The sequence below is a fragment of the Anarhichas minor genome, unplaced genomic scaffold (genome assembly GCF_050575085.1).
Source record: "Anarhichas minor isolate MPS153535 unplaced genomic scaffold, ASM5057508v1 ptg000040l, whole genome shotgun sequence".
NCBI lineage: Eukaryota > Metazoa > Chordata > Actinopteri > Perciformes > Anarhichadidae > Anarhichas > Anarhichas minor.
The window spans coordinates 13526570-13553266 of NW_027466486.1; the positions used below are offsets into that span (position 1 = coordinate 13526570).

At 42.0% G+C, this 26697-nt stretch overlaps 1 protein-coding gene across 1 annotated transcript in view; it reads right to left on the reverse strand.

Moving 5' to 3' along the window:
- sntg2 (syntrophin, gamma 2) overlaps positions 1 to 26697 on the reverse strand; it is a 73791-nt gene that overhangs the window by 41094 nt on the left and 6000 nt on the right. The window contains exons 2-8 of the mRNA XM_076108493.1: positions 12213 to 12350; positions 12045 to 12101; positions 11881 to 11938; positions 10159 to 10202; positions 8190 to 8231; positions 7143 to 7230; positions 5255 to 5343 (exon numbers count right to left, since the gene is read on the reverse strand). Of these exons, the coding sequence (XP_075964608.1) occupies positions 5255 to 5343; positions 7143 to 7230; positions 8190 to 8231; positions 10159 to 10202; positions 11881 to 11938; positions 12045 to 12101; positions 12213 to 12350 (516 nt within the window). The remainder of the gene's footprint in view (positions 1 to 5254; positions 5344 to 7142; positions 7231 to 8189; positions 8232 to 10158; positions 10203 to 11880; positions 11939 to 12044; positions 12102 to 12212; positions 12351 to 26697) is intronic.

The window sequence follows — 26697 nt, forward strand, 5'->3', positions numbered from 1 at the left end:
ATGATTCATTTGACACTGTGACATCTGTACACCAACCTTCATTAACGTAGAAGCAGATTCCGCCTCCCCTCGTTTTCCCCCGACAGCGCCGTTACGCGGTCCGCTTGGAGGAGTTGGCAGCCCGGCAGATGTAGTGCGCTGTCCGGGATGTGCTCACCGAGCCAGGTTTCAGTGAAGCACAGGGCGGCGGATCTGCTAAAGTCCGTGTTTGCTTTGTTGAGGAGCAGCAGCTCATCCATCTTGTTGGCCAGAGAGCGGACGTTCGCCAGGTGAATTGACGGGAGCGCAGTTCTGAGTCCCCGTCGGCGCAGATTAACGAGCGCTCCTGCACGCTTCCCTCGTCGGCGAGTGTCATGAGAGTTTGTAGCACAAGAAACCATGGATCCGTATTTAATGTTCCTTTTAGCCTCATTAAAACAAATTATGAAGACAATTATATTTGGTTTTGTTTAATCTGGTCTTAGATTTGCATAATTCATACGGTTTGAAAATGAGCTTTAATAAAGCAGCAAACAACTATTTGCTATTTAAAGATGTAGTGAAGTAATGTTGTCGAGAGCAGGGAATGAAGTCACTCTCTCAGAGTGCCAACTCAGCTGTTGCCATGTCGAGAGTCGATTGCATAATTTGCAAGACTACAATATTATATTTTACACAGTATTTGATCAGTAAGCATAGTTTGGTAAATATTCCAAGGGACATTTCATCTGTTTATTAGGTAACATTTTGTAAGAAAATATTATGAACACATCCTTCATGACCTTTCATTTTTGGCAAATGTTAGAGATAATTTTGTTTCTTTATGAAAGCAAAAGTTTTTCTTGAACTTTACTTACATGTTGAGAACAACGGTTGTAATATATAAAGAAATGCCATGAGAAGGTCTGGTTTCTAGTGGTTAATTAGTGTAACATTGTTTCAATATATATGAATCGACTAACAACTTAATCCCAGGCGTCATTATAGATTTAAATCTGACATTTCAGCAATGAATAAAAACGAGCGCTTTCAATTTGGTTTCAATGTCATATCGATCCTATTGTGCTGTCATGGTAGGCTTCATCCTCTTGGGGCCATGAATGTGCCAAAGTTAAACCAACAGTTGTTGAGCTATTTCAGTCTGGACCAAAGTGGTAGAAAAGCTACGTGATGGAACGTGTAGTAAAACTGTGTTTCCAAGCAAAGCTATTAACTAGTATTCTTTAGATTCCAGGTAAGTTCCTACAGGTAATTACTAAGATATACCTGTGAGAAAGAGCTCATTACACTCCATTATTGGGCTACACATTGTAACGCTTTCTGCATGACAACATTATTCAATGAGGTAAAGTGGTGTTCTTTGCTGCCGTGCAGTATTGGAGGAGTCCTTTTGTGATGAGATATGGCAATTCATTTTTTGTTTTATCAACTGTTTCTGAACTTGCCTGAACTCCCCTTTTTTTTGACTACTTTTTCCTACATTTCCAGAATGAGTTTCAATACCCCCGCTCCCCCATGGAGAAACTCAGCTGGCCTTGCAGCAATGCATTTTTCTGTCAAGAAAATGGGGGCATCACGCGCCTCACCCCACTGTGCCCCTTGTGGCTGCGCTGCATTCGGGTTTATTGGGTCTGCTGTCAGAGTAAGAGACAGCAATTTCTGCACTATCGTTTCTCCCTGTGAGTTTGTTGAGCCTTAATGAAAAAAAGTGGTGAGTCTAGAAGAAGTTCTTCCTTCTGAGGACCTCAAATCAAAAGCATTTACTGCTAATGCTTCAGAAAAAAAAAAATGTGTGGTGACATTTGGCACAATAGTCCCAGGGATGCACAGAGCATTGCTCATACCTCTCTATGAGTGTTAATATGTCTGTGTGATGAGTGTTTTTGTGAATATTATCAAAGTTATGTATAAAACACATCCCCATGCACAGCCTTGGGCCTGGCAGGTGGCCTGCAACATTACTTGGGAAGGTGTTGAAGAGAAGAGTTGGCACACAGCCGGTCTAACCATCAGCTCTAGCACAAGCAACCTTAATCAAAAGGAACATTAAAGCTTCAGCAGCGATGCATTAAAGTCTCTCCGTTTGTTGAATTGCAAGTTAGCGTGCACTCAAACTATTTGGTGACTAATCTTGCCAGCCTGCTGTGTTATGGAGTTCAAATGTCTTTTTTTTTTCTGTGTTTTATGAATGTAACAAGTAATTCTCATAACAAGTATCCTTAAAGGGACATCGGTATTTTAATTAAACAAAACCACAGAGAATAATAATTTAAAAGTTAAATGCTCCGCGATGTCCACTAGCCACTAACTGTCTGAATAACTGTGCTCGGGCCGGTAGAGTAAAGTGGTGTTTCTCAGGACTTTTTGGGGGTGTAACGGTACACAGAGGCGGAGCGGTGTCTTCCAACCCCAAGAGTTTCATTTGCGCTCGCCATGGTGTGACTGACTCACACGCCAATCAGCTCGCCGTGCTGGCTTCAGCCAATGTTGCCAACGTCGTATGGCTCAAAGGTTTGCGTCGTATGGCTCAAAACTTGCGCTTGTTCATTTTGGTTCGGCGTTACGTGCATCAATCTACAGTACATACAATGTGTCCTGCACGAAGCTGATGAGAGCGATGTTGAGTGAACCGAAACCGTTTGATTCACAGGCCCTAAAATTAACACGATGAGCTGAAAGAGGCTAAAACGCCCCGTAGAGCTCAGGGGAGCTGCAGAGTTTGGTGAGAATTCTCAGTGAGAAAGCTTTTGTACAGTCTTTTGCATCATCGTTAGTAGCTTTAAATTAGTCCGACAAATTCCTAGCCTTTCATGGGGACAATTCTCAAATGAGAAAATTATAAACCTCGCTCAAAGCGAGAGTCAACAGCTGAAGAAATAAATCAGAAACATCCAGCTCATCTTTTCGACGATACAGAATGTGCAAACGTTGTGCAGTACGTCTGAGGTCTTTACCATTCCAACCATTGCTCAGGCTTAATGACCCTTTCCATTACTGACTATTTCGTAGGATGCAGAATTCGTAATGGCATGCAATGTCTCTTTTTTTTTTTCTTCTTTTGGTGGAAAAAATAAATAAAAAGTTATGAGTTGCCCTACTTTCCTGCAAATCTGGAGGCTTCCTATCATTATAGTCTGAACATTAAAGTGGATTCAGGGCTCATACTGCACTGGGGAGAGAAGGAAAAAAAACGGCACAACAAGCAATTACTCTAAGAACAAAAACAACCACTGACATAATAGTCCTTATTTGTGAGGCAAGAAGAAAAACACTTGACTTTAACTGGAGGCCCGCTCTTATATTTTGTGTTTTTTCGCTGCTTAAATCTTATTTCTGTGGGGAGGAAACCGCCGGGCTAATTGTGTTTTTTTTTTTTTTTTTTTTTTTTTTATACCTCAGATAAACCAAGTGCACATAGTGGAAATGGAAAGAAATGCAGACGATGCAAAGGCCCGTGGTGCACAGGGATGTTTAGCCTCCAGCTCCTGCAAAGGACTTTAAATGGAAACACTTGAAATCTAGATTATCTATGAAAGGTTAAAGTGGCCACCTGCTGTCCTCCATGCTTTCTCTGAATTATTCATGTAAAATGATGGCCGAGAGATGCTGTCTTCATGGCTACTCTTTTCATTATAGATAACCATACTAATGTGCAGTCTTCTCAAGACTTACTATTAAAACTGTGAAAGATGGGCTTTAGAGAAACAAAGCAAACATTTACCTTTTTTATTCTCCACTGCTCCGCCGTTATAGTGCACTTCTGGCTAAACGTTGCATATAGACGTCAAGAGCAATTACCTTGATATTTCTGCAGCGAGCGCAACACAGCTGTACCTATAGATTTCATTCGGTCATTATGAGTGTTACCTGAACACTTTTCTCTAGGATGGGGACAGCAATATAGGGAATTTACCAAATGTTTCTTGGAAGCCAGTACTGATTTTGTCCTGTTGATGCGGGGGTTATGAGCCGACACGAGCTTTGTTACGATTGAAATATCCCTCTGTGGAATCAGCTGCCACTACATCATCCCAGGAGCATACACTGTAATCACAGCCTTCTCCACTCTTATATCAAGCAAGGTCAGGGAGCTAATAACATGTTTGCAGGAGAACATGGAACGAAATGAACGATTTAGACTTCTTCCTTTTAATCCTGAGAGAGCCCAGTGGCTGATTGGGCTGTTGTGGCTTTACACAGGAGGCATTTCTGAGGCTGTATTGCTACGGTGTCACACATCGATCGTGTGGCTGTAGACATGACATGAAAAATGTATAATTTCCCATATTCAACTTTCTTCCAGCTGTGCGGCTATGAAAACAGGGACAGTTTGTAGATACAGCCAGCACATAATCAATGCTTGAAAAAATCGACAACGCTGGTTTACTCATATTACCCTCTGACCCACGAACAGGGAGAGTTTGGCTGAGATAAGTTTAATTTTCCTCCCTCTGCCAAGAGATCAGCTCCACAGCAGTCAGCTATCAGGGCTGGCCCCCACATTGCTGGAGAGCCAAACACCGTCCTGCGCAGAGGACGTTATGGATTAATTCACATTTAATAACATGTCAAAGTCAAAGCAGATTCGTACGAGCCACAGTCCACAAAGGCTCAGGCTGCAGCAGATAGCGCTGCTGTTACTGCTGCTTCCCCACTAGCGGTTAGCCCTGCCAAGCTAGCTAGAATGATAACAACTGAGTCTCTATAGCCAATGAATAGAGTCGATTAGTAGTATCTTTATTCCCCCGGCTGCCCTCCGATGTTAAGTGAGATCTAGTCAATAATGCAGTGAGGCTCATTGTAAGAATTTTGATAAATAATCGTCAGTAATGTGGACATAAAATCAAACAGGTAAATGCAAACAATAGAATATCCAAAATCTAACAAGATATCTCGTCTCAAATCACAATATCGGTGTTACATCGACACATCGCCCGGCCCTGGACTTTTGTGACCCTCACATGAATCCCAGTGTTACTCAGCTATACTTTACCCCAACAAGCTGTGTGTGTGTGTGGACACACAGTAGTGGAAGCCTAACACACACACAATGCATCGTGGTACAAAAGGAGCAGGAGGATAGATGGTCCAAATGAATGGCAGAGGCAGTCTTAAAGGACTCCTAATGGACTTAATGTTAGGTTTAAGTGACATTTTAGCAATCACACTATATATACGCAGTGAATTCTTCATTCTGTCAAAACACACCGGTAACACAAAGTGAAGGGGCTACTTTATAACATCGTACATGAAATATCAAATAGATCTCTCTTACTGCGTTGTTTCCATTTCCATTTAGATGTAAGCCGCTGTCAAAGAGTGGCGAGGACACTCGGCTGTGATCGGTGGACGGCCCGGGAGAACCTGAGAAACAAAAGACATGTTCTTTACAAACGGGCTTCTGCAGAATCCCTGCAAAACATTTAGTCCATCTTCATGTTTATTTTATCATCTAATATCTTCTGAAGCAAAGACAACAAGACAAGAGTTGCACCTAAGCCTCAAACACCATGGTCCCGGTACTGACTTTATTCTGCCGCCCTGCCTTTAAGCGGTGCATCTCACAGGCAGAATCCCAAAGAGACAAACGCTGCTCTTTGATACGATATTAGCTTGGCATTAGATCCGCTTCCTAATTCGGTCGCGGCGTGTGGCAGACTGCTCCTGGCCTCTCCTGCTTGTCATTTGTGCCAAAGTGAAACAAGGGGCGGCTTAGAGACAATACGTTTTGAACCTTTTTGTTCTCGCGGCAACAAAACGCGACTTACCGGCCAAAACACCCTGCAGCAAAAAAAGCTGAGCGTGTCTGCACAGACGCCTTCTATGAATGTTAACTTACCCAGAAGAGATGAGGGCCAGACTTCTCACTATAGCTCTCAGTTTGAATTTGGGAGAGAGAGTTGGTGGTTTATGAAGTGAGCTATAAATATTCATGCACGTCTATTAGTATTAATCATTTTTCTCCATCTGTGTGCTCCTCAGGATTTGGTAAATTGTGCAAAATGATCAGTACGCTTGCTGGTGGCGACTGAAACGATTTTTAATGCATCACCTTCATTCATTTTTAGCTTACAGCTAATTCATGACACAAAACTGTTTGGTGGTTTAGCAGTCTGTATCCAACACACAACTGTGAACAGACGACGCCCCAAACGTTAAGTACCCATGAGCTACATGATCCATTGAACAATTAAAGTGTAAAAATGACAAGTTGCAGGAGTTGTGTGCCAGACTAGGCATATTGTGTTGGACAGCCAGGCTAGCTGCTTCCCCCATTTCCAGGCTTCATAGTGAGCCATATTTCTATATTTCATTCATATTTAGCATACAGAGTCTCAGAACGAAAATGAATAAATGAATTAGTGAATTTCAAACTCTTACTGTAAAAATCTAGTATATCAATTTTGAAGATTCCCCACAATCAAAAGGTCTACTTACTAGATTTTTATGAAGCTTTCAACTGCATCCGACAGTCTTCCTCACCAGATAGAGTTTACTTAGTTGTCATAGAGGTGAATGAGTAAACTCTATCCGTTGAGGAAAACACCAAAATGTGGTTGAAAGCTGTGTTGTTTCTGCCAAAAGGGGATTTCACATACTTCTGAGCACCAGTTACAATTGAGTAATATTTGAATCGACTTTAAATCAGATGACAGTTGGTGGGTTGCTGGCCACAGTCGCTCAAAAACGAACTCAGGCGTCAAAGCAGAGACAAAGCAGTCCCATCTAACTTTAAAACAGTGCTTCATAAAATAGCCAAAATTTCTAATTTACCGTTTGTGTTCAGAGCCGCTTCAAGTCCTCATTTTACCGCTCGCCATCATTTCCTCCCCTCTCTCAGCTGCGTACCTGATTTCTCACCTTTTACCGGCTCCACACGGATGATTTTTAGAATCTGTGTTTCTAACTCTTCAAGCTGCTGGAAGTAAGTACAGGAGCAGGGGATTGCAGCTCTGGGTGTTCCTGACATTACTGCTCGCCTCAGGCCACTGAGCATGACAATTTACTACTTTGAAATAAATGCTCATCTATTGAACGGCTTTAAAAGCGTGGAGGCGCGCTAAAAGACAATCTCCCGTAAACGTGGCCCGATTCCTTTATCGCCAAAAGAAATGCTCGATGCAATGGAGTTTATTGTGGCCGCAAAACCACAGGACTCTTACCTAGAGGCAGTTTTAGAAATGATGGAACTTCTCGCAGGTAGCGAACGGTGATGGTGACCTCATCTCCTGCGGTGCGCAAGAGGTGAACCTGACGAGAGAGGGAGAGACGGATTGAGATTGAGATAGATAGCAAGTGGGGGGGGGGGGGGGAGGAGAGAGAGAACGATTGTGAGAATGCGGCGAGATAAGAACTTAATCTTGTATAAATTAAATCAGCCACATTCATGTCGCGACGTACACATCCTGAGCAAACTAAATATAACAGGAGATGAGGGGAGAACATGTAGTCATAAGTTAAAGCCTGACGGAAGTGGCTTCACTTAAAAATCGTCAAAAGGCGGAACGTGAAGGCCGGCGTTTCGGTCAGCAAAGTGACAGCTGACTTCAAAAAGTACTTACACTCCAAATGTCTGATTATTTGATGTCTAAGTGATAGAAAATGTGTCCTCAAAGATGTCCAAGTCCAAGAGGCATTCAAATAAGGTTAGGTTTAGAGGATTAACATAATGAATCTGTCTATCATCCGTGCATCTTGGAAGAGAGAGAAAATAAAAAAGTGCAAATGAGACACTCGACTGTCACATAGCCAACGTGCAAGGTCACCGCTTCTTACCCTAAACGCACATCTGCCATCAGATCCCTGACTATCCTGTCAAAGATTGTGCGGTAGCCCTTACTTGAGCCCAAGCATCTGTCAGTGCTGCAAGTGGGACAGCCTGCCATTAAAAAGCTCTGGATAGTCTTCTGAAGAGCTCATTATGTGTTTTGACGCTCTGGAGGTGAATAAAGTGAACAGCTGTTTGGGGCTGCATGAGGAGACAGTGACAAGAGACATGGGAAGAGTGTGTGTGTGTGTGTGTGTGTGTGTGTGTGTGTGTGTGTGTGTGTGTGTGTGTGGCAGATGGGGGATGGTGGCACAGAATAAAGGAAATGTTTAACAAAGACAGAAGCTAAAGTTTGAAAGAGAAATTGAGCATGAAAAAAAATAGTGCCATGTATATGCAGTGCGTTGGCTTTTTGTCAACAGTTAATCACAAATGTACTCACAACTTCCTCATGTGTGCAGGGCTCTACATTTATGCCATTGACCTAAAGAAAACCAACAGAGAGAGTGGGAAAGCATATAAGTAACTCTACAGAAAGTGTGTAATTAAGCAACTCTATGCTCATTTACTGCAGAGACAGGGCCAGAGGGGTGGAATATGATTGGCAACCCCTGGTGCAATCCCCTCCCCCTTCCGTTCCACACCTGCTTAATATTTCTCCGGTGCCCAGTTCTGGATGCAGGCTCAAGGACCTCCCGTGGTTGCAGTGACTTACACTTTCTCAAAACACATTACCTTATACTGCCACCGACTGCCTGCTGACTTTTCACTCACTACTCTTAAGCAAGTACCAGTACACACAGTGCTACATTATACGTCTTGGCCGTTGCTCTGTGGCTCACTTTCATTGTATTGGACGGTGTGTTCGGCTAACCGCTAACAGATAACGGAACTAGCAGCAAACACTTCTGTACTTCGCTGCAACTCGGCCCCTGATTGGCAAGTAGACAGCTTGGTGAGTTTACTTTAGTTAGTGGCAAGATTGTATGAAGTGTATTCTACGACGACTTCGAGCCGACTGCTTGCAATGTCGCTGCTTCTTTTTTCTTTTAGCTTGAATGAAGTGTGTTTTACGATGCTCTACAGGCCATTGGTTGCGTACACCACCAATTGTTTGTTGGCTCACTTTTATTGTTTCGTACTCGACTAGAGAACATTTCTGGTTTCTGTCATGAAAATTGTGTAACAAGGCTGCCAATGGGCAAAATGCTACCTCAGTCCTGAGCAAGAGTGTTTTTACTATCTTGGACTTGCAGTACTGTCCGTCTAAAACAAATGAAATAAACATATCCTAATGTTGGTTTGTTTTTTTGGCTGTACTGAAACCGGGATATGAACCGAACCAAGTGTTCTGTAAAACATTAAAGCCTACTGAAAGGGCCTATTGGGTGCAGGTCCACACAAACAGACCATAAAAGAGAGACGCAAAACAACACAAACAAACCACAAAAGCACACAAAAAACACACCAAACCTAAAGACCACATCACAAACGCACACAAAATAACGACAAAGAGGCAAATCACTCGCAAAGAGACACAAAACGACTAGACGACAAAGACCAACTAATTGACCATGAAAAGACGCAACACGCCCACTAAGACACACCAGATGACCACAAAGAGATTCAAAACGACCACAGAATACTCAAAATGACTACAAAGATGCAAAACAACCACAAAGACACAAAACGACCACAACACAAAGAGACAAAACAACTTCCCCACAGGGGTCTTTACACGTCTGTGTTCAAGGCCCCTTTGCCATATAGCAGCTAAACATTGATGTCATTTCATATTAGAATAGAAAGTGCATCTTCCCTCCCATTCTATTCTTACCCTCCCCTGATTTGCTGCCTCCCCCTCCATGGCTTATGGTATGCAAATTAGATGCAATATTCTGCAGTGTGACAATTCAAAGTCATTGCAAATAAATATGACACATTAATCCAAAAGGTGGAAGCAATAACGATTCATAATATAATTCCTAATAACTTCCAGCATGAGTATTAATATTGCTTGGCTGTCCGATTAATCTACTGGGTTATCGAGATAAACAGCACGGCAAATAAACCTGCCAGACAGATTCAAATGAACTTTTTAAAAGATTAAATGAACGGCATTACTAAATACGACACAGATGATTACAGACCTTATGACTAATCTACCACAGAACTAAAGAAGAATATATTTGACCACAAAATGATGAGCACAGACATTAAAAGACTCGTTTGATTAATGTCATGCAGTTTAAACATCAAATGAAGAAAAGAAATAGTCTCTCCCCATTTTGTAAATGAAATTACGCTGTCAAAACGGGAGAGGGTTGAAATTGAGATGCAACAAGTTGTCACTCTCGGCAGTGACCCGGATGAACCTCGAAGCAAATGAAGTCACGAACCGATGTACCAACCTGCAACACAGCGTCCCCGACGAATAGCTTCCCCGTCTGATCGGCTGCAGGCGTCAGTTGTCAAGTGTCAGAGGTTAATGAAAACATTAGAAAATAATTGCTCATTTCATACGTGGTAATGTGGTGGAAATAGCAAGCAGTGTCTCTGTCCGACTAATCTCCGGCAACGTCAGCTCAGAGAAAGAACACGGGAAAGCATGAAATTTGAAACTAATCATGATATAAACTCATTTGCAGCGGCAACGGGAGGAAAACAATGAGAGCCCTGTTGTGAAAAGATTTGTAAAGCTTTGTGAAAGTGGCTCTTACCGCCCCCGGGGATATGAAGACATGATTTTCTCTTTTCACAAAAAAGGTATTAAGAGGGATGTGGGCAAAAGCACAAATTACATGCAAGCGATTCACTCACATGAGGCTGTGATATTGCATCCCAACAGGATAGCGAGAGGTCATCAGTTCTTACAATTTAACTGACGAACATGATATAAGCCTTTTCTTCTCCGTCTAGCTAACAGCACGAGTACATTCCAATCTGGCGACTGTGTACTCCCTTTCAGAGTTTCTTTTCACACTTTTTATTACTTTTCTTTTCACTGTTACCTATTTGAAAACAGCTCATCTTCTAGTGTCTACCAGTGGGAGTACAACAGTCCAACCAAAAAAATAAATGATTTTAAAGAAATACAGTGCGTCAACATATTTTTGGGGGGAAAATGGTTATTTGCTTTCTTTCTGAGAGAAAGAAGAGAGGGCCGATGATCTCATGTCATGGAGCTGGTGCCGGGACATGTTCAGCCTATCTCAGCACAAAGACTTGAAAAGGTGACTTGTGCTTGTTTGTTTAATGACTGGCCATTGGCCACTAGTCATCAAACACACATGCTTTGGAGCCATGCCCAATATCTGCAAAACACATTCAGAACATTCCCATTTATTGGAATGATGCAGCCATCAAAAATATGGTTTGTTGCGAATAATTCTATAAGTAATAAGTCACTCCTCACATATGAGACAATATGATTGGAATAAGTTGCTTTTCGAAGCTTAAAACCCACTTAAGGGAAATTAAAGAGGAATGTGAAGTTATGCGCTGGAACTTCTTGACGAACAACAGCTGGGCGCAGTGACTGTGTGCAGCTTCCGGAAGTCAATGAGGTAACCAGGTTTGGTACTCTCGTATACCAACCAGTACAAATCACAGATTGATGTTCATGTGCGGATTGAACAAAGACACGTTGATGAACTGAGGCAGTGTTGGGAGGTAGGCATATTTGTTTTTTAGAACCAATCAAATTGTTTCCCCACGTTTCCGGTCTTTATGCTAAGCTAGGCTATAGGGCAAAATGGAGGATGCTTTGTAAGGGAGTGGTAGGCTCTTCTGCTTTAATTTTTACTGCTCTCTTCTCTCACAAATGTTCCCAGCTTTTAGGACCCCTCGACCAAAATTGAATGTTTCTCTTTGATTTCCCCAAATTCAATCAATTTCTTCACTCTTCGTTTTTCTCTTTGACTTTCGAATATTTCCTCGCCCAATATTTCTAAAGGAAGTCATTGATGCTCTCAAAATTCCATCGTGAACTTAAATGTCACCTGTACAATATCCAGCGTCTCTTTCTAATGTCATTAACATTTTCATAATCGAGTTGATTAATGACATTGAACACTGCATTGAAAACCAGTCCCAGATCCACATTGAAGTAGAGAAATGAAACACTTTCTTACCTACTTGATCTTTGAAAATCTTTGAAATAACCACCGGCACGTTGTGCTCTGCACCGCCCTGAAAAGCAGGAGAGAATAAATGAGTTTCAGTGATGAAATTTGCTGCTAAAACGGCTTTCTCATTTTCACTTTAGTCTCTCCATAATCACAAAATATTTGCTTACTTTAATGCTTAAGCCCAGACCGCCAGTAGCCTGTCTTCGCAGTACAACAGTTCTGTGCTTTAGAAAGTGGGAGTTTCTTATTGGCAATAGGATATTGTGAACATTGAAACATTATGCTGTAGTTATGAGTCAGGAATTACAAAGTCTGGAGCCCTCGGGCGCACTTACATTTACTGGGGATTCACTTTCACTCGTGCAAACCACGTCCAGCTTCTGTATGGTTAATACCTCTTTGGTCAATTTCAGGCAGACATCATAGGTATTGTTGGTCTCCTCATTGTACAGCAAAGCAATTCCAGATTTTGTCTGTTGGAATTGAGAAGAGGAATTGACATTTTGCCAAGCAGAGCAATTATGTACACAATGAACATTTTAATCCTCTTTTCTCAATGAGTGACTCGTGTTCCCCATTCTACTGGTCTACTTTTGCGGTAATTGGTTTTGCCTGACATTGGGAAAGCGTGAACTTTTGTGAAATAGGAAAAAAAAAGGATTGCACAGTGAACTTTATATCTTTAAGTAATACATTTCTTTTTTTTTTTTTCTTTTTTTTTTTTAAAGGGGGGGGGGAGACATGCAAAAGTTCAGGGAAATGGCACTCAGACACCGAGTACAGAAATGACAACAGCTGACAAAAAGGCACGGATGTCACACTTGACACTATGATTATCGTTGAGGTGAAGAGCCATTCAAACGCATAGCAGTGCAGTTTTAGTTCACCCTTGAATTCCATGCACTATTCTGACCTTTCACTGCTCTGTCACAATCTGCAAACACCTTACCAACTAAGTATCCCGACATTGAGGCGACATAACATGGTCCAAATGTATTCTTCTGAATTGAATTGGCCATCTTTATTCTGGAGGTTCCAGAATTCAAATCAAGGCTCTGTAGAAAGGTCTCTAAATGTTTTGAGTCCACCACTGACCTGCATAAGGTGTAGCTCTTTATAGGTTTACATGACAAGGTTAACTACTACGGCTCAGAGGCATGAATGTCTCATTTTGTTAAATGCCCGTTGCCTCCTCTTCTCTCACCTCCTGTGGACGTGACTAAGACACAAGGAGAGGAGGCAAGGAGATGCCTAAGCATACTGAAAAGCACCCAATGACATTTTGTTCTGCTCTCCAAATAGCATATTTTTACTTTTAGTACATTCTGCAGCTGGCCATATAAAGTACTGCTGCATGCATTCAAGTAGGATACACTACTTCGTCATAACATTGCACCTTGAATTTTGACCCTCTTGCTCATACATCTGCTGCGCAAAGGATTGTGGGTCAGAATAGCCGAGCACTCTAGCTTGCATACTGCAAAAACGCGACCGTAGAACATCCTGCATTTGACATACTAAGTATTGGGACATACTCCATCTTTTTCTTCCGGCATAATAAATAGCCCCGGTATGGGTATTGAAACAAACAGTACATCATTTTGAAAATGGCTGAACACAGCGGTGAGATGCTCAATTCCCTCATGTTTTGAAAACCCTCTTATTTTCCAGAGCTTCATCAAAATCCTGCCACCGGAGTCAATACGATTGATGGATGGTGCGACATGTAAACAAATGAAAAGGACAACAGCTCATGTTTGATGGAAAAAAAACAAAAAACAATTGCCATTTGAACTGAAGTGACTTGACTGCGAGTCACAGAAAAGGCTTAATATGCAAGGGGAGTGCAAATATGACGGAGTCCAATACTCCCCCACAAGCAATAACCTCAACCAGGAAATGAAATCAGCTACCTGTAAACGTTGGTCACCACGGCCGATTTTAAAAGCAATTCCTTTGTTAAAAACAGTCTATAAGTAACATAATATTTTCCATATTCCTGTCTGGTACAACTGACTCTGTTTACAATTCAAATGCGTTCGAGGGGGATTTCAGAAGTGGCAGAAACCAAAACAAAAAAACTCAACAGTTAGTTACTACAGACTGGAATCAGCATGTTTTTGACAGTCTCACCAGAAATGAAGCTTCACATAGATGTGATTTATTGCAGTGTTTTTCTCTTGTATTTCGGTTATTGTGCCCGCCCCCTCTTTCATTTCATACTGGGGCAGGTTTTACTCTCCAGGTTTCCCTTTCAGCTGAAGAATCATTAAACGCCTCCTACGACACCGTTGATGAAAGAGAAGTTGCACTACATAGAGCGCCTTACCACTTTAACCCTTTCATCAATGCTTTACATTTACGTATCATATGTAGAAGTGAACAGTGACGGTTATATTTCTTTTAAGATCATTTGTGGACATGCATCCTCAGAGGCAGTGTTGGGCCTTTGACATTCTTTTTACGTCATTGATTACTTGTAAAGAAATAAACGTGGGGACAGGAAACATCAGTTACCTCACAAGAAAAGAGGTTATTCTCACAACAATTGAAAACATGGTCGTAAAGTTCTTTATTAAAAATGCATTTCCGTGTACTTTGAACAATTTTTTGATTGCCTGGATTGTCCTTATCTAAGTGTTAAACTGAAACACTTTTAAGACAACCCTGACGGTAATAAGACAGTGATGAGCAGAAGGAGCACAAAAAACACAAATGTGAGTGGTGCGTTCTTCTGCAGGCAGATTTGTGTAGAATAGCAGAAGATTGACCTTTTCATAGATGATGGAGCTGGTGAAAAAGGTGACAATCCGTATGTGAGTGAGGTCAACCAATTCTCTTTTTAAGAGACTTTGGAATGAAGGTCAAGCTCTTTTCCTGCTGCTGGGCAGCACAGTAGACACATCCCGGTGATGTGAAAAACAAGCCGAAAAGTCTGACAGCACACGAAGGCAGCACGATTAATCTGACGTTACATTATTCTTTGTCACTGCTCAACCTCTCAGCTACAAAAGAGAGTTTCCCGTCATCGTTTCTCGTCTTCGATATTGTCAACAGTAAATCACGTGACATTCATATTCCATTAACTTTACATTCTGCTGTTTAAGAGCTTGACTGCACCAGGAGCTAAAGATCTTCTGTACACATTTCATTTGGCTATTGACAATTGAAACAATAGCTACAAAGACTGTCAAATTGACTTTATCAAATATAATACTTAGTCCCAACTGGGATTTGAACACCTTCTATGTTACTCCGTGTTGTGATTTAAATCACAACATAATATAACGTATACGAGGACCACTCATTGCTGCCTAGTTTTGACTGTCATTTGCCATCAGCACGAATGGACCCAGAGAGCGACAGCTAATGCCGACTACACTCAGCAGGTGTTGAGACAACATCAACGGAAACGGACTTCCAGTTGGAATCAAAATGATCGTGATCGCATGAACATGACCTACGAAGCGCCTGAGAGGCAGTGTGTGGGATTCCTTCAAAACTTGACTTTTTGAAAATGTAACCGTGCCAACATCCGTAGGCTATAGAGCCCGACATGCTCCGGTACAGTGCAAAGGGGTTTGACAGTTTACCACCGGCTCTCAGAAAAGCTGCCATGGAAAACGCCCACCTGCAGGGTTGAAACATGCACAATAGTCTTTTGTGTCATACGTTATGCTTCCTTATCTTCATCCGATAGCATTGCACAAAGACATCTTTCACCTTTGCTGGGCACCTAATTAAACCAGTGCACCGGTGTTTGCTTCGGTGTGAATGGTTGCACTTGATGGACAGGTAGAGCTTTAATGGGATCCCCTATTAAAAAAAATAAAAAATAAAAATAAATCTTTCTGTGATTTTTAAAATGTAGCATGAGGCGTTGTCAATCGCTATGGTGACCATGGAGCGGTTACATATTTTCAGCAACGTATTTAGTGATGGGTGCCCTCAAGTAATACATCCATAGTGTTGGAGAAATGTGTGGGAAGTGAAAACTGATGCCGCCCCCCCCAAAAAAAAGTAACACCTCTTGGGCTTATCCTTTATAGGCCCTGTGCTTCCGCCAGCTTCCTCATGTGTGACTGTGTGCAGCCATGTGAGATCATAAAGCATATTCTAGAGACTATGGTGCCGTCTTGCAACCTCATTACGTTTGTGCAGATTGAAAACAGTAGAGGGGATGAAAGCCACCTTGTGGGACGCGTGTATATAATACAATCTTGTTAAGACGCCGCACGCCGGTCGTATATTCTCCTTAACCTCTTAAGCAGTCTGTCAGAAATTCTTTAATCCAATGACAAAGAAACAAACACGGTTAACATTCAAATCACACAGCCGCTGCAGAAGCACATGTATTTGCAATATATTCAAAGCTGAAGTGAGTTAAAATCTTGTGACAGCATACCATATTCATTGTGCTGACTGTGGTCAAATTGTGTCTTTTCACTTAAAACATTCACAGCAGCACTGTGAAGCCGACAACCCAAATGCAATCCACAGCAACTCTGCAGTGAATGCTGTATTTGTGAAGCTTAAAATGTCCGGTTCTTGTTGTTCTGGTGAGGTTTTGATTGGAGTCATGGTAAACATCGACGCCGTAGTTGTTTGTAATGTGTGGATGAATCATTTCTGCTAAAGTCAGATCGGTTTGAGAGTCGTTAGAGCCAAGCTGTTACTTTTACGAAGCACTGTGACGAAGTGACCTTTGACCGCTGCAATAACCGATAATTAAAAACACAAATCATTTTATCTCCTCAGCAGATAATTTGAGTGTCAGAAGGGCATTAAAAGTGCATTAAAAATGACATGGTATTGACTGTGCCCGCTCATTAATCTGTGAGGCACCATGTTGCTGCTCTCTCTCTGTTTGGGTCTGTTTGGGTCGACTGTACTTTAGTTCGGGTCTAATTATACTCCGGTCTATTCGGATTGGGTCCGACTGTCCTCGGGTCCTTTACGGATCAGCTGAGATGGAACATAGCTAAGTAGGTCTCATGTCTCAGAGAAGTCCAGAGTCAAGACCCGGAGTCAAGACCCGGAGTCAAGACCCGGAGTCAAGACCCGGAGTCAAGACCTGAATCAAGACCTGAATCAAGTCCAGAGGCATGACCGGAATCAAGTCCAGAGGCAAGAGCCAAGTCAAGACCCGAGTAAAGTACAGAGTCAAGATTTGGGTCGAGATCAGAGTTGAATCCACGTTTAGGTCCGGGGTCAAGTCCACGGTCAAGACTGCGTTTTGGCATCACTCAGAGAGAACCACTGTCGTTTTTTGGATAAAACAGAAGAAAATAAACTGAAACTCACTTACACACGTATAACACAAGCTGTTGAATTTATCAAAAATAGGAATTCATCATTCTTGTCAGACACACATGAGACAGACTAAAAACAACTGTCGAAACGCCTTCTGCTTTTATGCAGACACACTATACAAGTTAGTATAGCACATTTACAGAATTAAATGCTTTTTAAATTTAGTATCTGTAACTTTTGAATACATTTTATAGCATTAACAAGCTAAATGATGAGGTGCTGTGCTGTGTTTTGAGTCTCTTATTAAATCTGTTTGTCTTCCACTCTGAACGTCTGTATCAAAAGTTTAAAATAAAACCCCAAAGACGTTCTTAAGATCTGATCTCTTTGTTGGCTGAGAAGGCAGAAGCACTTCAGTTTTGAGTGGCAGTATAATTAATTTGTATCTCATATAAAGCTTGAATACGAGATGAGCAGAGAAGACATGAAACGCTGATTTAATATAACCTTGAAATAGCAGCTGTAGAATACTGACTTTAACACGTTATTCTTCACAAGCTCCTTGCTCTTAATACTAGAGGTCCTGATTCAAATCTATTGAGTGGATCCACTTAAAATATTAATAGGACAAGATGGAAAATTGAACTGGGAGATTCTAAGGGCTAAAAAGTCGCCACCCGTTGGCCTTGTTGACCTACAAAAACATACCAGCCGCTGAAAATACTACAGTAGTTTTACAGTCATGCTTCTTTTGCCTCAAGTTATCTTTGCCTGAGTACAGTAACCAGCGTGCACTGGCCAACGCACCTTTCACCTCGCACATGCAAAATGGCTGCTGTCGAATTGATTCAAAGTATCTGTTGTCAAGATTTTGTGTTTTGTCAAGTCGAGTGTGACGCGAGTCCACCCCTGTGTGGATCAGGGCTGTAGCTCAAGTCGGCTACACTGCGGTGTCCACGATCTTCGCCGCATTAATTCCAACTAGACAGCTCGAAAGAAGCAAGAGCAAAGAAATGAAAAAGTCTGCCAAGTTGCCTCATTAAATAAAGATTCACAGAAGGCGGGAGGTCACCAGATCCTCAGTAGCATCTGGGAATCTATGTACAACACTGAGGGGAAAAGCAAAGCTAGACCCAGAAGTTGTCTGTAGATGGTGAAAGAACGAATTGTGCCGGAGGGTGAGCATGTATAATTTGTTTAGTTGGAGGGCATCTTCAAAACGCAGTAGGTGAGCGAGCTCAAACAGAGATCACGGCATCAGTCGTAGGCATGGCATAAGGTCCCACTAGATATCTGCAACCATCTCCAACACAACGATCTAAATTAGGAACAACTGCAAAAAGACTTTCAAAAGGAGCAAAAAAAAAAAAAAAAAAAGGGGTTAGTTAAAGAACAGACAGAACTCGTGGCACACATGCTGTGGAGATCTCTGAACTCGCAAAGACAGGAGAAGGTCGAAGGCTTTTTTTGTTGTTGTTGACGTTCGAAGGCTCTCCTAAACATACTTACTTCACACTCTCTGTCCTCTGTGAATCGGAGTGCTAATTTGACCCGACAGTTGGTGATTAGCCGGATTCGTCACACTGGCTAGAGGAGCGGTAATAGCCATGTCGGCAGCGGGGATCCCATCAACGGTGTGTCCGAGGAGAGGCTCGGTTTATTTCTATTTGGTGATTTGATTTGCTAAATGATAAAGACCAAGGCAGAGTGCACATACAGTCGAGAAGATAGATTGGACAACATATTAAGGTGGATGCCTCAAGCCTCATCTCTTTATTATACACTGACAATTACTTTTACATTTTAAGTATTCAACTTCAGCCCCAGGTCTGAGCTTCAGTACAACCACTGCATCATTTTGAAAAATACAAAAAAAAGTAGGCAAAGGGGCTGAGGGGTGTGACCACGCCCACTTCCGTTTGACAAAAGCCTCGATGTAGCGTCGACAAATATGAAAGGCTACAGTAGCTAGGAAAATAGCAATATGGTGTTGGGCCCTGAATTATATGGATTTATCAGACCACAAATGCAAAACCACACCCCGCAATCCTTCAACCTCTATTCCTGCCACTGGGAGACTACTTTGCTGGAAGGAGAGCGGGCGCCATCTTGAATTCAGAGAGCGCAAACCCTAGCGCCTGCTCTCCTCCTCCTGGCTGTAGACTCCTAGCGGCGGAGAGCAGGGACACAGCTCTGCCGCTGGCTACCAGCACGCTGTTCCGCTCGTTTTCTGTAATCAGTGAAATTAGCATGAAAACATGGTGGAATTAGCGAGCTAATGTCACCTTGCCAACTAGTCAGCAGGTAGACGAGAATAATTTAAGAACTTAATGCTTCTACTACACCCCGTTGTTACAGCGTAGGAAAGCCCATCGCTTTCAGCAGGTGAACAGTCCTTAACGCCGATTCTGCGACGCGCTGATAGCTTCATCTCCAGTACCCAGAAAGCAGAGAACAGGCTTCTGCTGTTCTGTGAAAATCGATAAGACGCTGTGGGGAGACGAGAGGAGCGGGGTTCTGATTAGAGGGCATTAACATTCTTTTATTTCAAGACGTAGAGGAGTCCCCAACGTACCACTCTCAGTATATTGAGTTTTAAAAGACACTTTCAAATGACGATTTTATAAATGTGTACGCGTTTCATTATGGTACAGTCATATAATTTCGTTTAAAACTTAAAATATAACTTTGAGGACAACCACCCTTATTATTCAGCACTCAAAAACTTCACCAATCTCCTTTATCTGGACCGTGTGGTGGGTTTGATAAGATCTGATTGACAGTGGCCTAGCAACATTATCAAACAGCCGTCTTATTTTGCTAAATTAATAAACCGATTGGTGCTCGGAAGTCTAACATCATCTTTTCCCAGAAGAGCCCACTTCAAAAATCAACGAGAAGAGCAAAGACAAACGTGTTTCTCAAAATTACCAAAACTGTTCCAATTGTTGCAGAAAATAGTGTCCATGTAGGACCCCATCACACATTGCAAAAAGCCGATCCAATAGGTTTGTTTTGGGGCGTTTTGTTTATTTAAAAAAAAAAGCCAAATCATTTTGACTAAGCTCCCAGCAATCTCCATGCTCGCTTTTTCTCTCAATTAAAAAGGTTTTTCCATCAGCCAATCACCGGAACAGCGCTTTTATATGGAAAGCAAATTTGACTGCTGGATTGTTTGTGCAGCCCGTGGTGTTTATTCCCCCCCCCCCCCCCCACCAAGCAGTGTGTCAACCACTGGCACTTGCTGTGAGCTAGCAAGCAACATGCTGTTCTCAGAACTCACCAGGAACTCCAGCTCTTTTCCTCTCATCTCTGTATGTTTACCAAGTGCATCCAGCCTGAGAATAAGTGAATATCTTGTACTTAAAACATTTTCAATTAGTCTCAGTTCATGCTGTCCTTTGCATCTATTCATGCATCTTTCCATAAACTTCATGCGCAATTGCATCAGGTTTAAAAGCTCCCTTGCTCTCTGGACACACGATAAGGCTCGACTTGTGAGCAGCCACAAGTACCGGTAGCGTCATTGATGTTGGTCATTAATGTTAACTGTTCATACTTCAACAGCGTATTGCATCATGACAACAAAATTAAATTCCTTTTCACACTATAGTAAGATATTGTTTATTTTCTTATGACATATTTTCTGCATTCTGGACAATGACTCAGTTTCGATATTGTAACTTAAAAAGCAACATTTTCCTGGGCAGAAAAAGCATCGCATTTGCGAGTTTGCAGGGACCGTGGTTGACTGGCATCCTGTCCGGTAGACTGTCTGGAATATAATTAACACAGACTGCTGGCCTCCACACTGTAATTTGCATTGTGTGCAGCTGACCAGGTTTGATGGTATATCTTTAGTGTATCTGCTTCAAGCAGAAAACAGAGGACTGTTTCTCTGCCTGAGCGAACATCAGTGTGTTCATAGTCAGGTTGCAACAAACAAGGTTCAAGAGACGTGTCATCTTTTCTACAAACACTAGCATCTTTAAAATTGTGCGAGACGGCAGCTGTTAAATGTCTCAACCATCTTCTCGACTGTTGACAGCGTTTGTACCAAGGCATCACAGTTGTGGTTCCAGTGGGAGAGGGTAAAGTACACTTTTCACAGTTGAAAGAAGTGCATCAGTGTAGATTTTACTTTGCTTGGCACACTTGAAGCGGAAGAAAAATCATAGTGTTTGCTCAGTGGATCAGTCTTGCCAGGATGCTTTTTTTTTTTTTTGCAGAAAAATGCTGTTAAGGGACATGTTGGTTTCAAAGTTCACTGGAAATGAGGCACTACTGTCAGGTTTGCAGCTTTTAAAGCGAAAACATTTCAGCTGCTGGAAGAAACAAGACACTTTCATCAGCTCCTGCATCATCGCCCAATCTCCAGCCTGCCTTTAAGACGTGGAGGCCTGTCAAAATAATGAATTCACTCGATTTATCGTACTATATATGGACATGACTTCGATCATTTTGACATTATCGACTTATCGTACGATATACGGACATGACGTCAATCATTTTGACGTCATCTACTTGTCATATGATATACAGACATGATTTCAATCATATTTACGTTATCGACTTGTCGTACGTTATACGGACATGACTTCAATCTAGGCTGACCTAGATATTGCCCATTATGTTTACATGCGTGTTTGCAATTGTTTACATGTTTTGCATTTAACAACTAAGTATTTCATCAGTTATAAAACTGTTATCTTTGTCATTTAAAAACCAACAATATACCCAATGATAGTCAACAATTAGGCTTATTCATATAGAATGGATAAATTACATAATTTGCACAACAAAAAAAAAGTCAATAATATCTCATATCTCGCTGTTGTGCCAATTATTATCAGCGCAGGAAAAATCCCTTCACCGACACAGCCTCAATCAGTTATCAAATCTCATTCGATTTCTACTTCATTTCCAGCTAACCAACGTCATAAATAACTAAACAAATGATTCAATTTAGATCTCTAATGAGCTTTTGCCTAAGAGGGCAGGAACTGTTTTTAGTGGCAGCATAATTAATGCTCACAACGTGTAGCTACCATCTGTATGTGAGAGGAGCAGCATAAAGCATTAAATGTTGATTAAATGTGTCTGACACACTGTCAAAAGTACTTTCTCCCAATACTGGAGATCCCGATGGATAACCATTACTTTGATAAGCATTCAACTTTAATATGTTATGGAGGTTAGTAAAACTTCGAGGACCCCCTTCATCAGACACGACCGGCTACCACCTTTACTTTGGATTTTCTCTTGCCTCTGTATGAAATGTATATTAACTATTAATTATTGCATTTATTCACCCCAACACTGTTGTTAGTGTTGTTGCACAACAAAACGAGACACTAGAGGGATTTCCAAGGCAACAACAGCCAAACGTTTCATTTGAGTTGTTCAAGAGTTTAAGTTGATTAGCTGCAGACGTTTTCCAATTGAAAACAGCAAAGTGATGTCAATGAGGCCAAAATTGAGAAGCCTCCTAGGGCTGTACACCTGAATCAGGATTTTCCAAGAAGACTGAGTCGCCAGTTTATTTTTATTGAATGAAGTATTATTATAGCCTTTGCTCATCATCTGGAAAATGAAAATAACAGATTTCCAGACAGTCAAAGAAATGAAAAGCGTGCATCCTGGTCCTAGTTCTGATCTAAAGTCCTGATCTTCCACCCGGAGCGTCTCTGAGGCGTGGCCGGTTATACCGGTTGTACCAGTATCTGGCGCAAAAGCAGTTTGGCCGACTCTTCTAACATTCAGCATCAGAGAGCCAACAAATTAGAGTGGTGCTGCACTGCATTGCGCCTTGTTTCCATCACAGTTAGTTCTGTAGTTGGGCAATGTTGAGCTCCGTTTGTAAAAAGGCATAGCCTGCCATGTTGTTGCCCTGTGTACAATGATGCAGCTACAAAAACAAAAGGTCAGCCTTTCTGAACTAGAAAAATACACACTTGCGCTCGCAGTGTGATGTTCAAGAGTATTTCTTTTGACTGAAATTATTTTACAGATGTCTGTAAAAAGAAAGTTTTCATACGTTTTGAATGTTATTTAGGTCTTTATTCCCCTATGTGCTGAAACTGCTCCATTACTTGAAGGTGACAGAATACATAATGCTAAAAAAGACAATGGTGGTGTTGCAGGGTGTCGACTGGGGCCCACAGCTTGTTGTTGCCCAGAGGGCCCTGAATGCCTCTATCTGGCCACGTGTCAGACCAATCAGACCACGGTTTTTGATCTGACATAAAGTCACACATCTAGGCCTCCCTGATAAATATGTTCCCTTGCAAAAGTCAAAGTCGTTAGACACTCTGTGATGACGTGAGTCGCTAGTATCAAGTTAAGGTCAACGACACTCTTTTCTTGAACCTTGTGGGCTGTTGCCTTGAACCTAACAGTCTTATTTTGAAAGGGCACGATGCGTGTAACGAGCGTGTATCGACACGGTGTCCCGACACAAACTAACGAGGGGCGCTGACTGAGCGGCTGTGTTTGACGAGTTGGGAGTGAGCATGTGTTGACATTTCTGCCTCCTCGCCCTCCCCTCCCTTCTCCGGAGACGGGGATGACGCTTGACTGCCTTGCGCTTTGTGAAACTACAGTGGAAGAACAACTTTTCAGACACTGATAACCTTCAACTGTCAAGCGACACAAACGTGGCCAGCAGCCAGAGCTCACTCACTCACACACAGACTCACACATTTTTTTCCAGATCTAATCGGATAACGTCCATCATCAAACCTGCACGATACACTGCAGCAGCAAACACCATCGAGTCTCATTGCGCTTACAGCCCTCTGTAAAGAATCACACTTTAGTTTCATCAGTTCTGTTTCCGTTTCACAAATCCCTCATCGTGGATTTTACAAAGTTTCAGCCGTGATTCATCAGTTGCGATGTGTGGAACCGTCTCTGGGCCATAGCGAGACTCCTAATTCTCTGTCTCTGGCTGCGGACCTGACTATAATAAAAGCACATTCATTTCAACCTAGAGGTTGTTAATGAGCATGAAACATGACTGGACTGAAAGACGTACCACCTCATGAATAACAAAAAAAAGGTCCCAAAACACCCTCAACAGTCTAAATCAAATGAATTCATTTGAAACTCATAGATATTGATTGATGCTGGTCCACCAGCTTAAAGGCAGACATTTGGAGACATCTGGATCCTTTAAAGACACTTGCATTAAAACAGAGAAGAGGATGAGAAGCAGAACCCAGCACAAGTCAACTTAAACTACCCAGTGTTGTGTCAGCAGCGAAACAGCTGTGGATTTTCAGTTTAACAGTAAAAAAACAAGCCTGTCAATTTGTCATCTTAATTTGCCTTTTTCAGAAAGTTTAGGCTTTTGTTTTTAATCAATAATTGTCTTAGAGTTTCAGGCAGAGAGCTACAACTGTTCATAAAGTCACAAAGCATTTGCTGTATTCATAACAACTATCAAAGAGATGGATAAGGAGCATTTTCTCATATATTTGCAATAGTAAATATGCAGACAGGTCTGGCCTCCACGGCAAAAGTGCAAGCACATATATTTTGCAAACTGTGAGCATGCATTTTATTGCCGACACGCACATTTTTTTCTCCAAATTTGCAAACATGCATGTTTTAGAAATCGTGTCAAACTGTGGCAAAGTTACCTCTTGTGTGCACCAATAGGCGATGTTGCCTGGCAGCTTTCAAAGTTAAAAGGTACAACTTATTCTTTGGAAAATGCATAAAAAATAAAAAACAGCCCAGAGATGCAGCTGCACTGATGAGCATAATCCATCATTTCAAATGCGACAGCTTTGGTTATTTCAGGAAGGATCAACCCCTGGGCGCTGCTCTGAGTTCAACATCAGACCGTTGAGATGTTCATCACGTGGCCTTGATGGGCTGCATGTTTATATTGTACTGCTTGCCACACACAAAGGTAGGTATGCACTGACTATTTAAATTCATTAAAAAGGGACGGTGTGAAGGATCTAAAGACATCTGCTGGTAAGCTGCAGCGTGTCAGAGAACTAGGGTGGCATTCAGGTAACGTAAAAACAACGAAAGGCCCTCACTAGAGTCAGCATGTGGTTTGTCCATTCTGGGCTACTGTAGAAACACGGTGGTGCAACAGAAATGAGAAGACGGCTGACCGAATCCCTGAATGGAATCCATCCTTAGTTCACAAATGGTCATGAATACATTACATTACATTACAGTCATTTAGCAGACGCTTTTATCCAAAGCGACTTACAATTCAGATTTCTAAACCGTAGGCACAGCTACAGGAGCAATTTTTGGGGTTAAGTGTCTTGCTCAAGGACACATAGACATGCGACTAGCAGAGCCGGAGCCGGGGATTGAACCGCTGACCCTCTGATTGAAAGACGGCCCTGCTATCCACTTAGCCACAGTCGCCCCCCAACACCTCTGCACAAATGTGTCCAAAGCTGATGCATGCAAGTGAATCTCTGTTCTGAGCACCACGCTGTCAATCACAGACCCAACTCTTCAAATAAGTTATGAGCAAGCACGTTAGGAGCCTATTAAGGACAGCTCTGGGGTAACGTTAGAATACAGAGGTTAGCATGCTGTACGTAGCGTGGGGAGGGGACCACCAGTTTACACATTAGTGGGAGACCCTTCATTAACATGTTATCTTTCAGAGCCCAATAACACTTTGATTACTCGCTCCCTGAATATATGGAATGAATTGATTAAGAAGGCACCGATGGAAGGGCGGGACTGAAACCTTAAAATGGTTTGTGTGGACTTCATGCCCTGTAAATATGACAGGACTGGAAATGGTCTCACTGCGTATACAGCCCAGTCATCTAAAACTTCCTTGCGATACAAGGAAACGGCATTGTGAATTCGACCAATACGCCTCTCGTGGATTACTTTTCTTTTTGACATATCACAAATACTATGGAACTGAGTTGGTGGAAGTCCACATCAGGAGAAGGTAAGGGTGGTGGATGAGTCTAAAAACACAAAGCTGTCCATGTCCTTTCTAAATAAAGTACTTTTGTAGCCTAAACATAACCAAGTACTTTTGTTGCCTCCACTTGACCAGTTTAGTTGTGTGGGAATGTAATTTCGTGGAGACCAAGATGACATATTGCACACTTTTCATTCAATGTATGAATTTGAGCTTCAAGTACCCAAAGGACAACTTTTATCTGCAGAGTCAGGACCACTTTGGTATTTCCAAATCAATCCAAAAGACGACACCACAATGTGAAAGAACAGCCTCCATACTTTTCAAAAAGCCCATAAAAACACGACCAATAAGTAAGATCTAAACAGAGACCATGCTCTGAATATTAAAGCAAGAACACTGTGATAATGGGACAGAGTGTGAAGACAGCAATGGTTAATAATAAGTCCTCCCTCCTGGAGAGAATTCAGCCAGGAGAATGGTCTTTTGCACTCCAGCACAAAAGACTAACTACTCTAATCAGACAGCCTGCTGCAGGTCCTGTGAAAGCACAGCGGAAAACCACTTTCACATTCTCTGGAATTGTCCCTCTGTGGCTCCGTCTTTGAGAAGTGTCCACCGTGTCCTGGCGGAAATTATTAAGATGA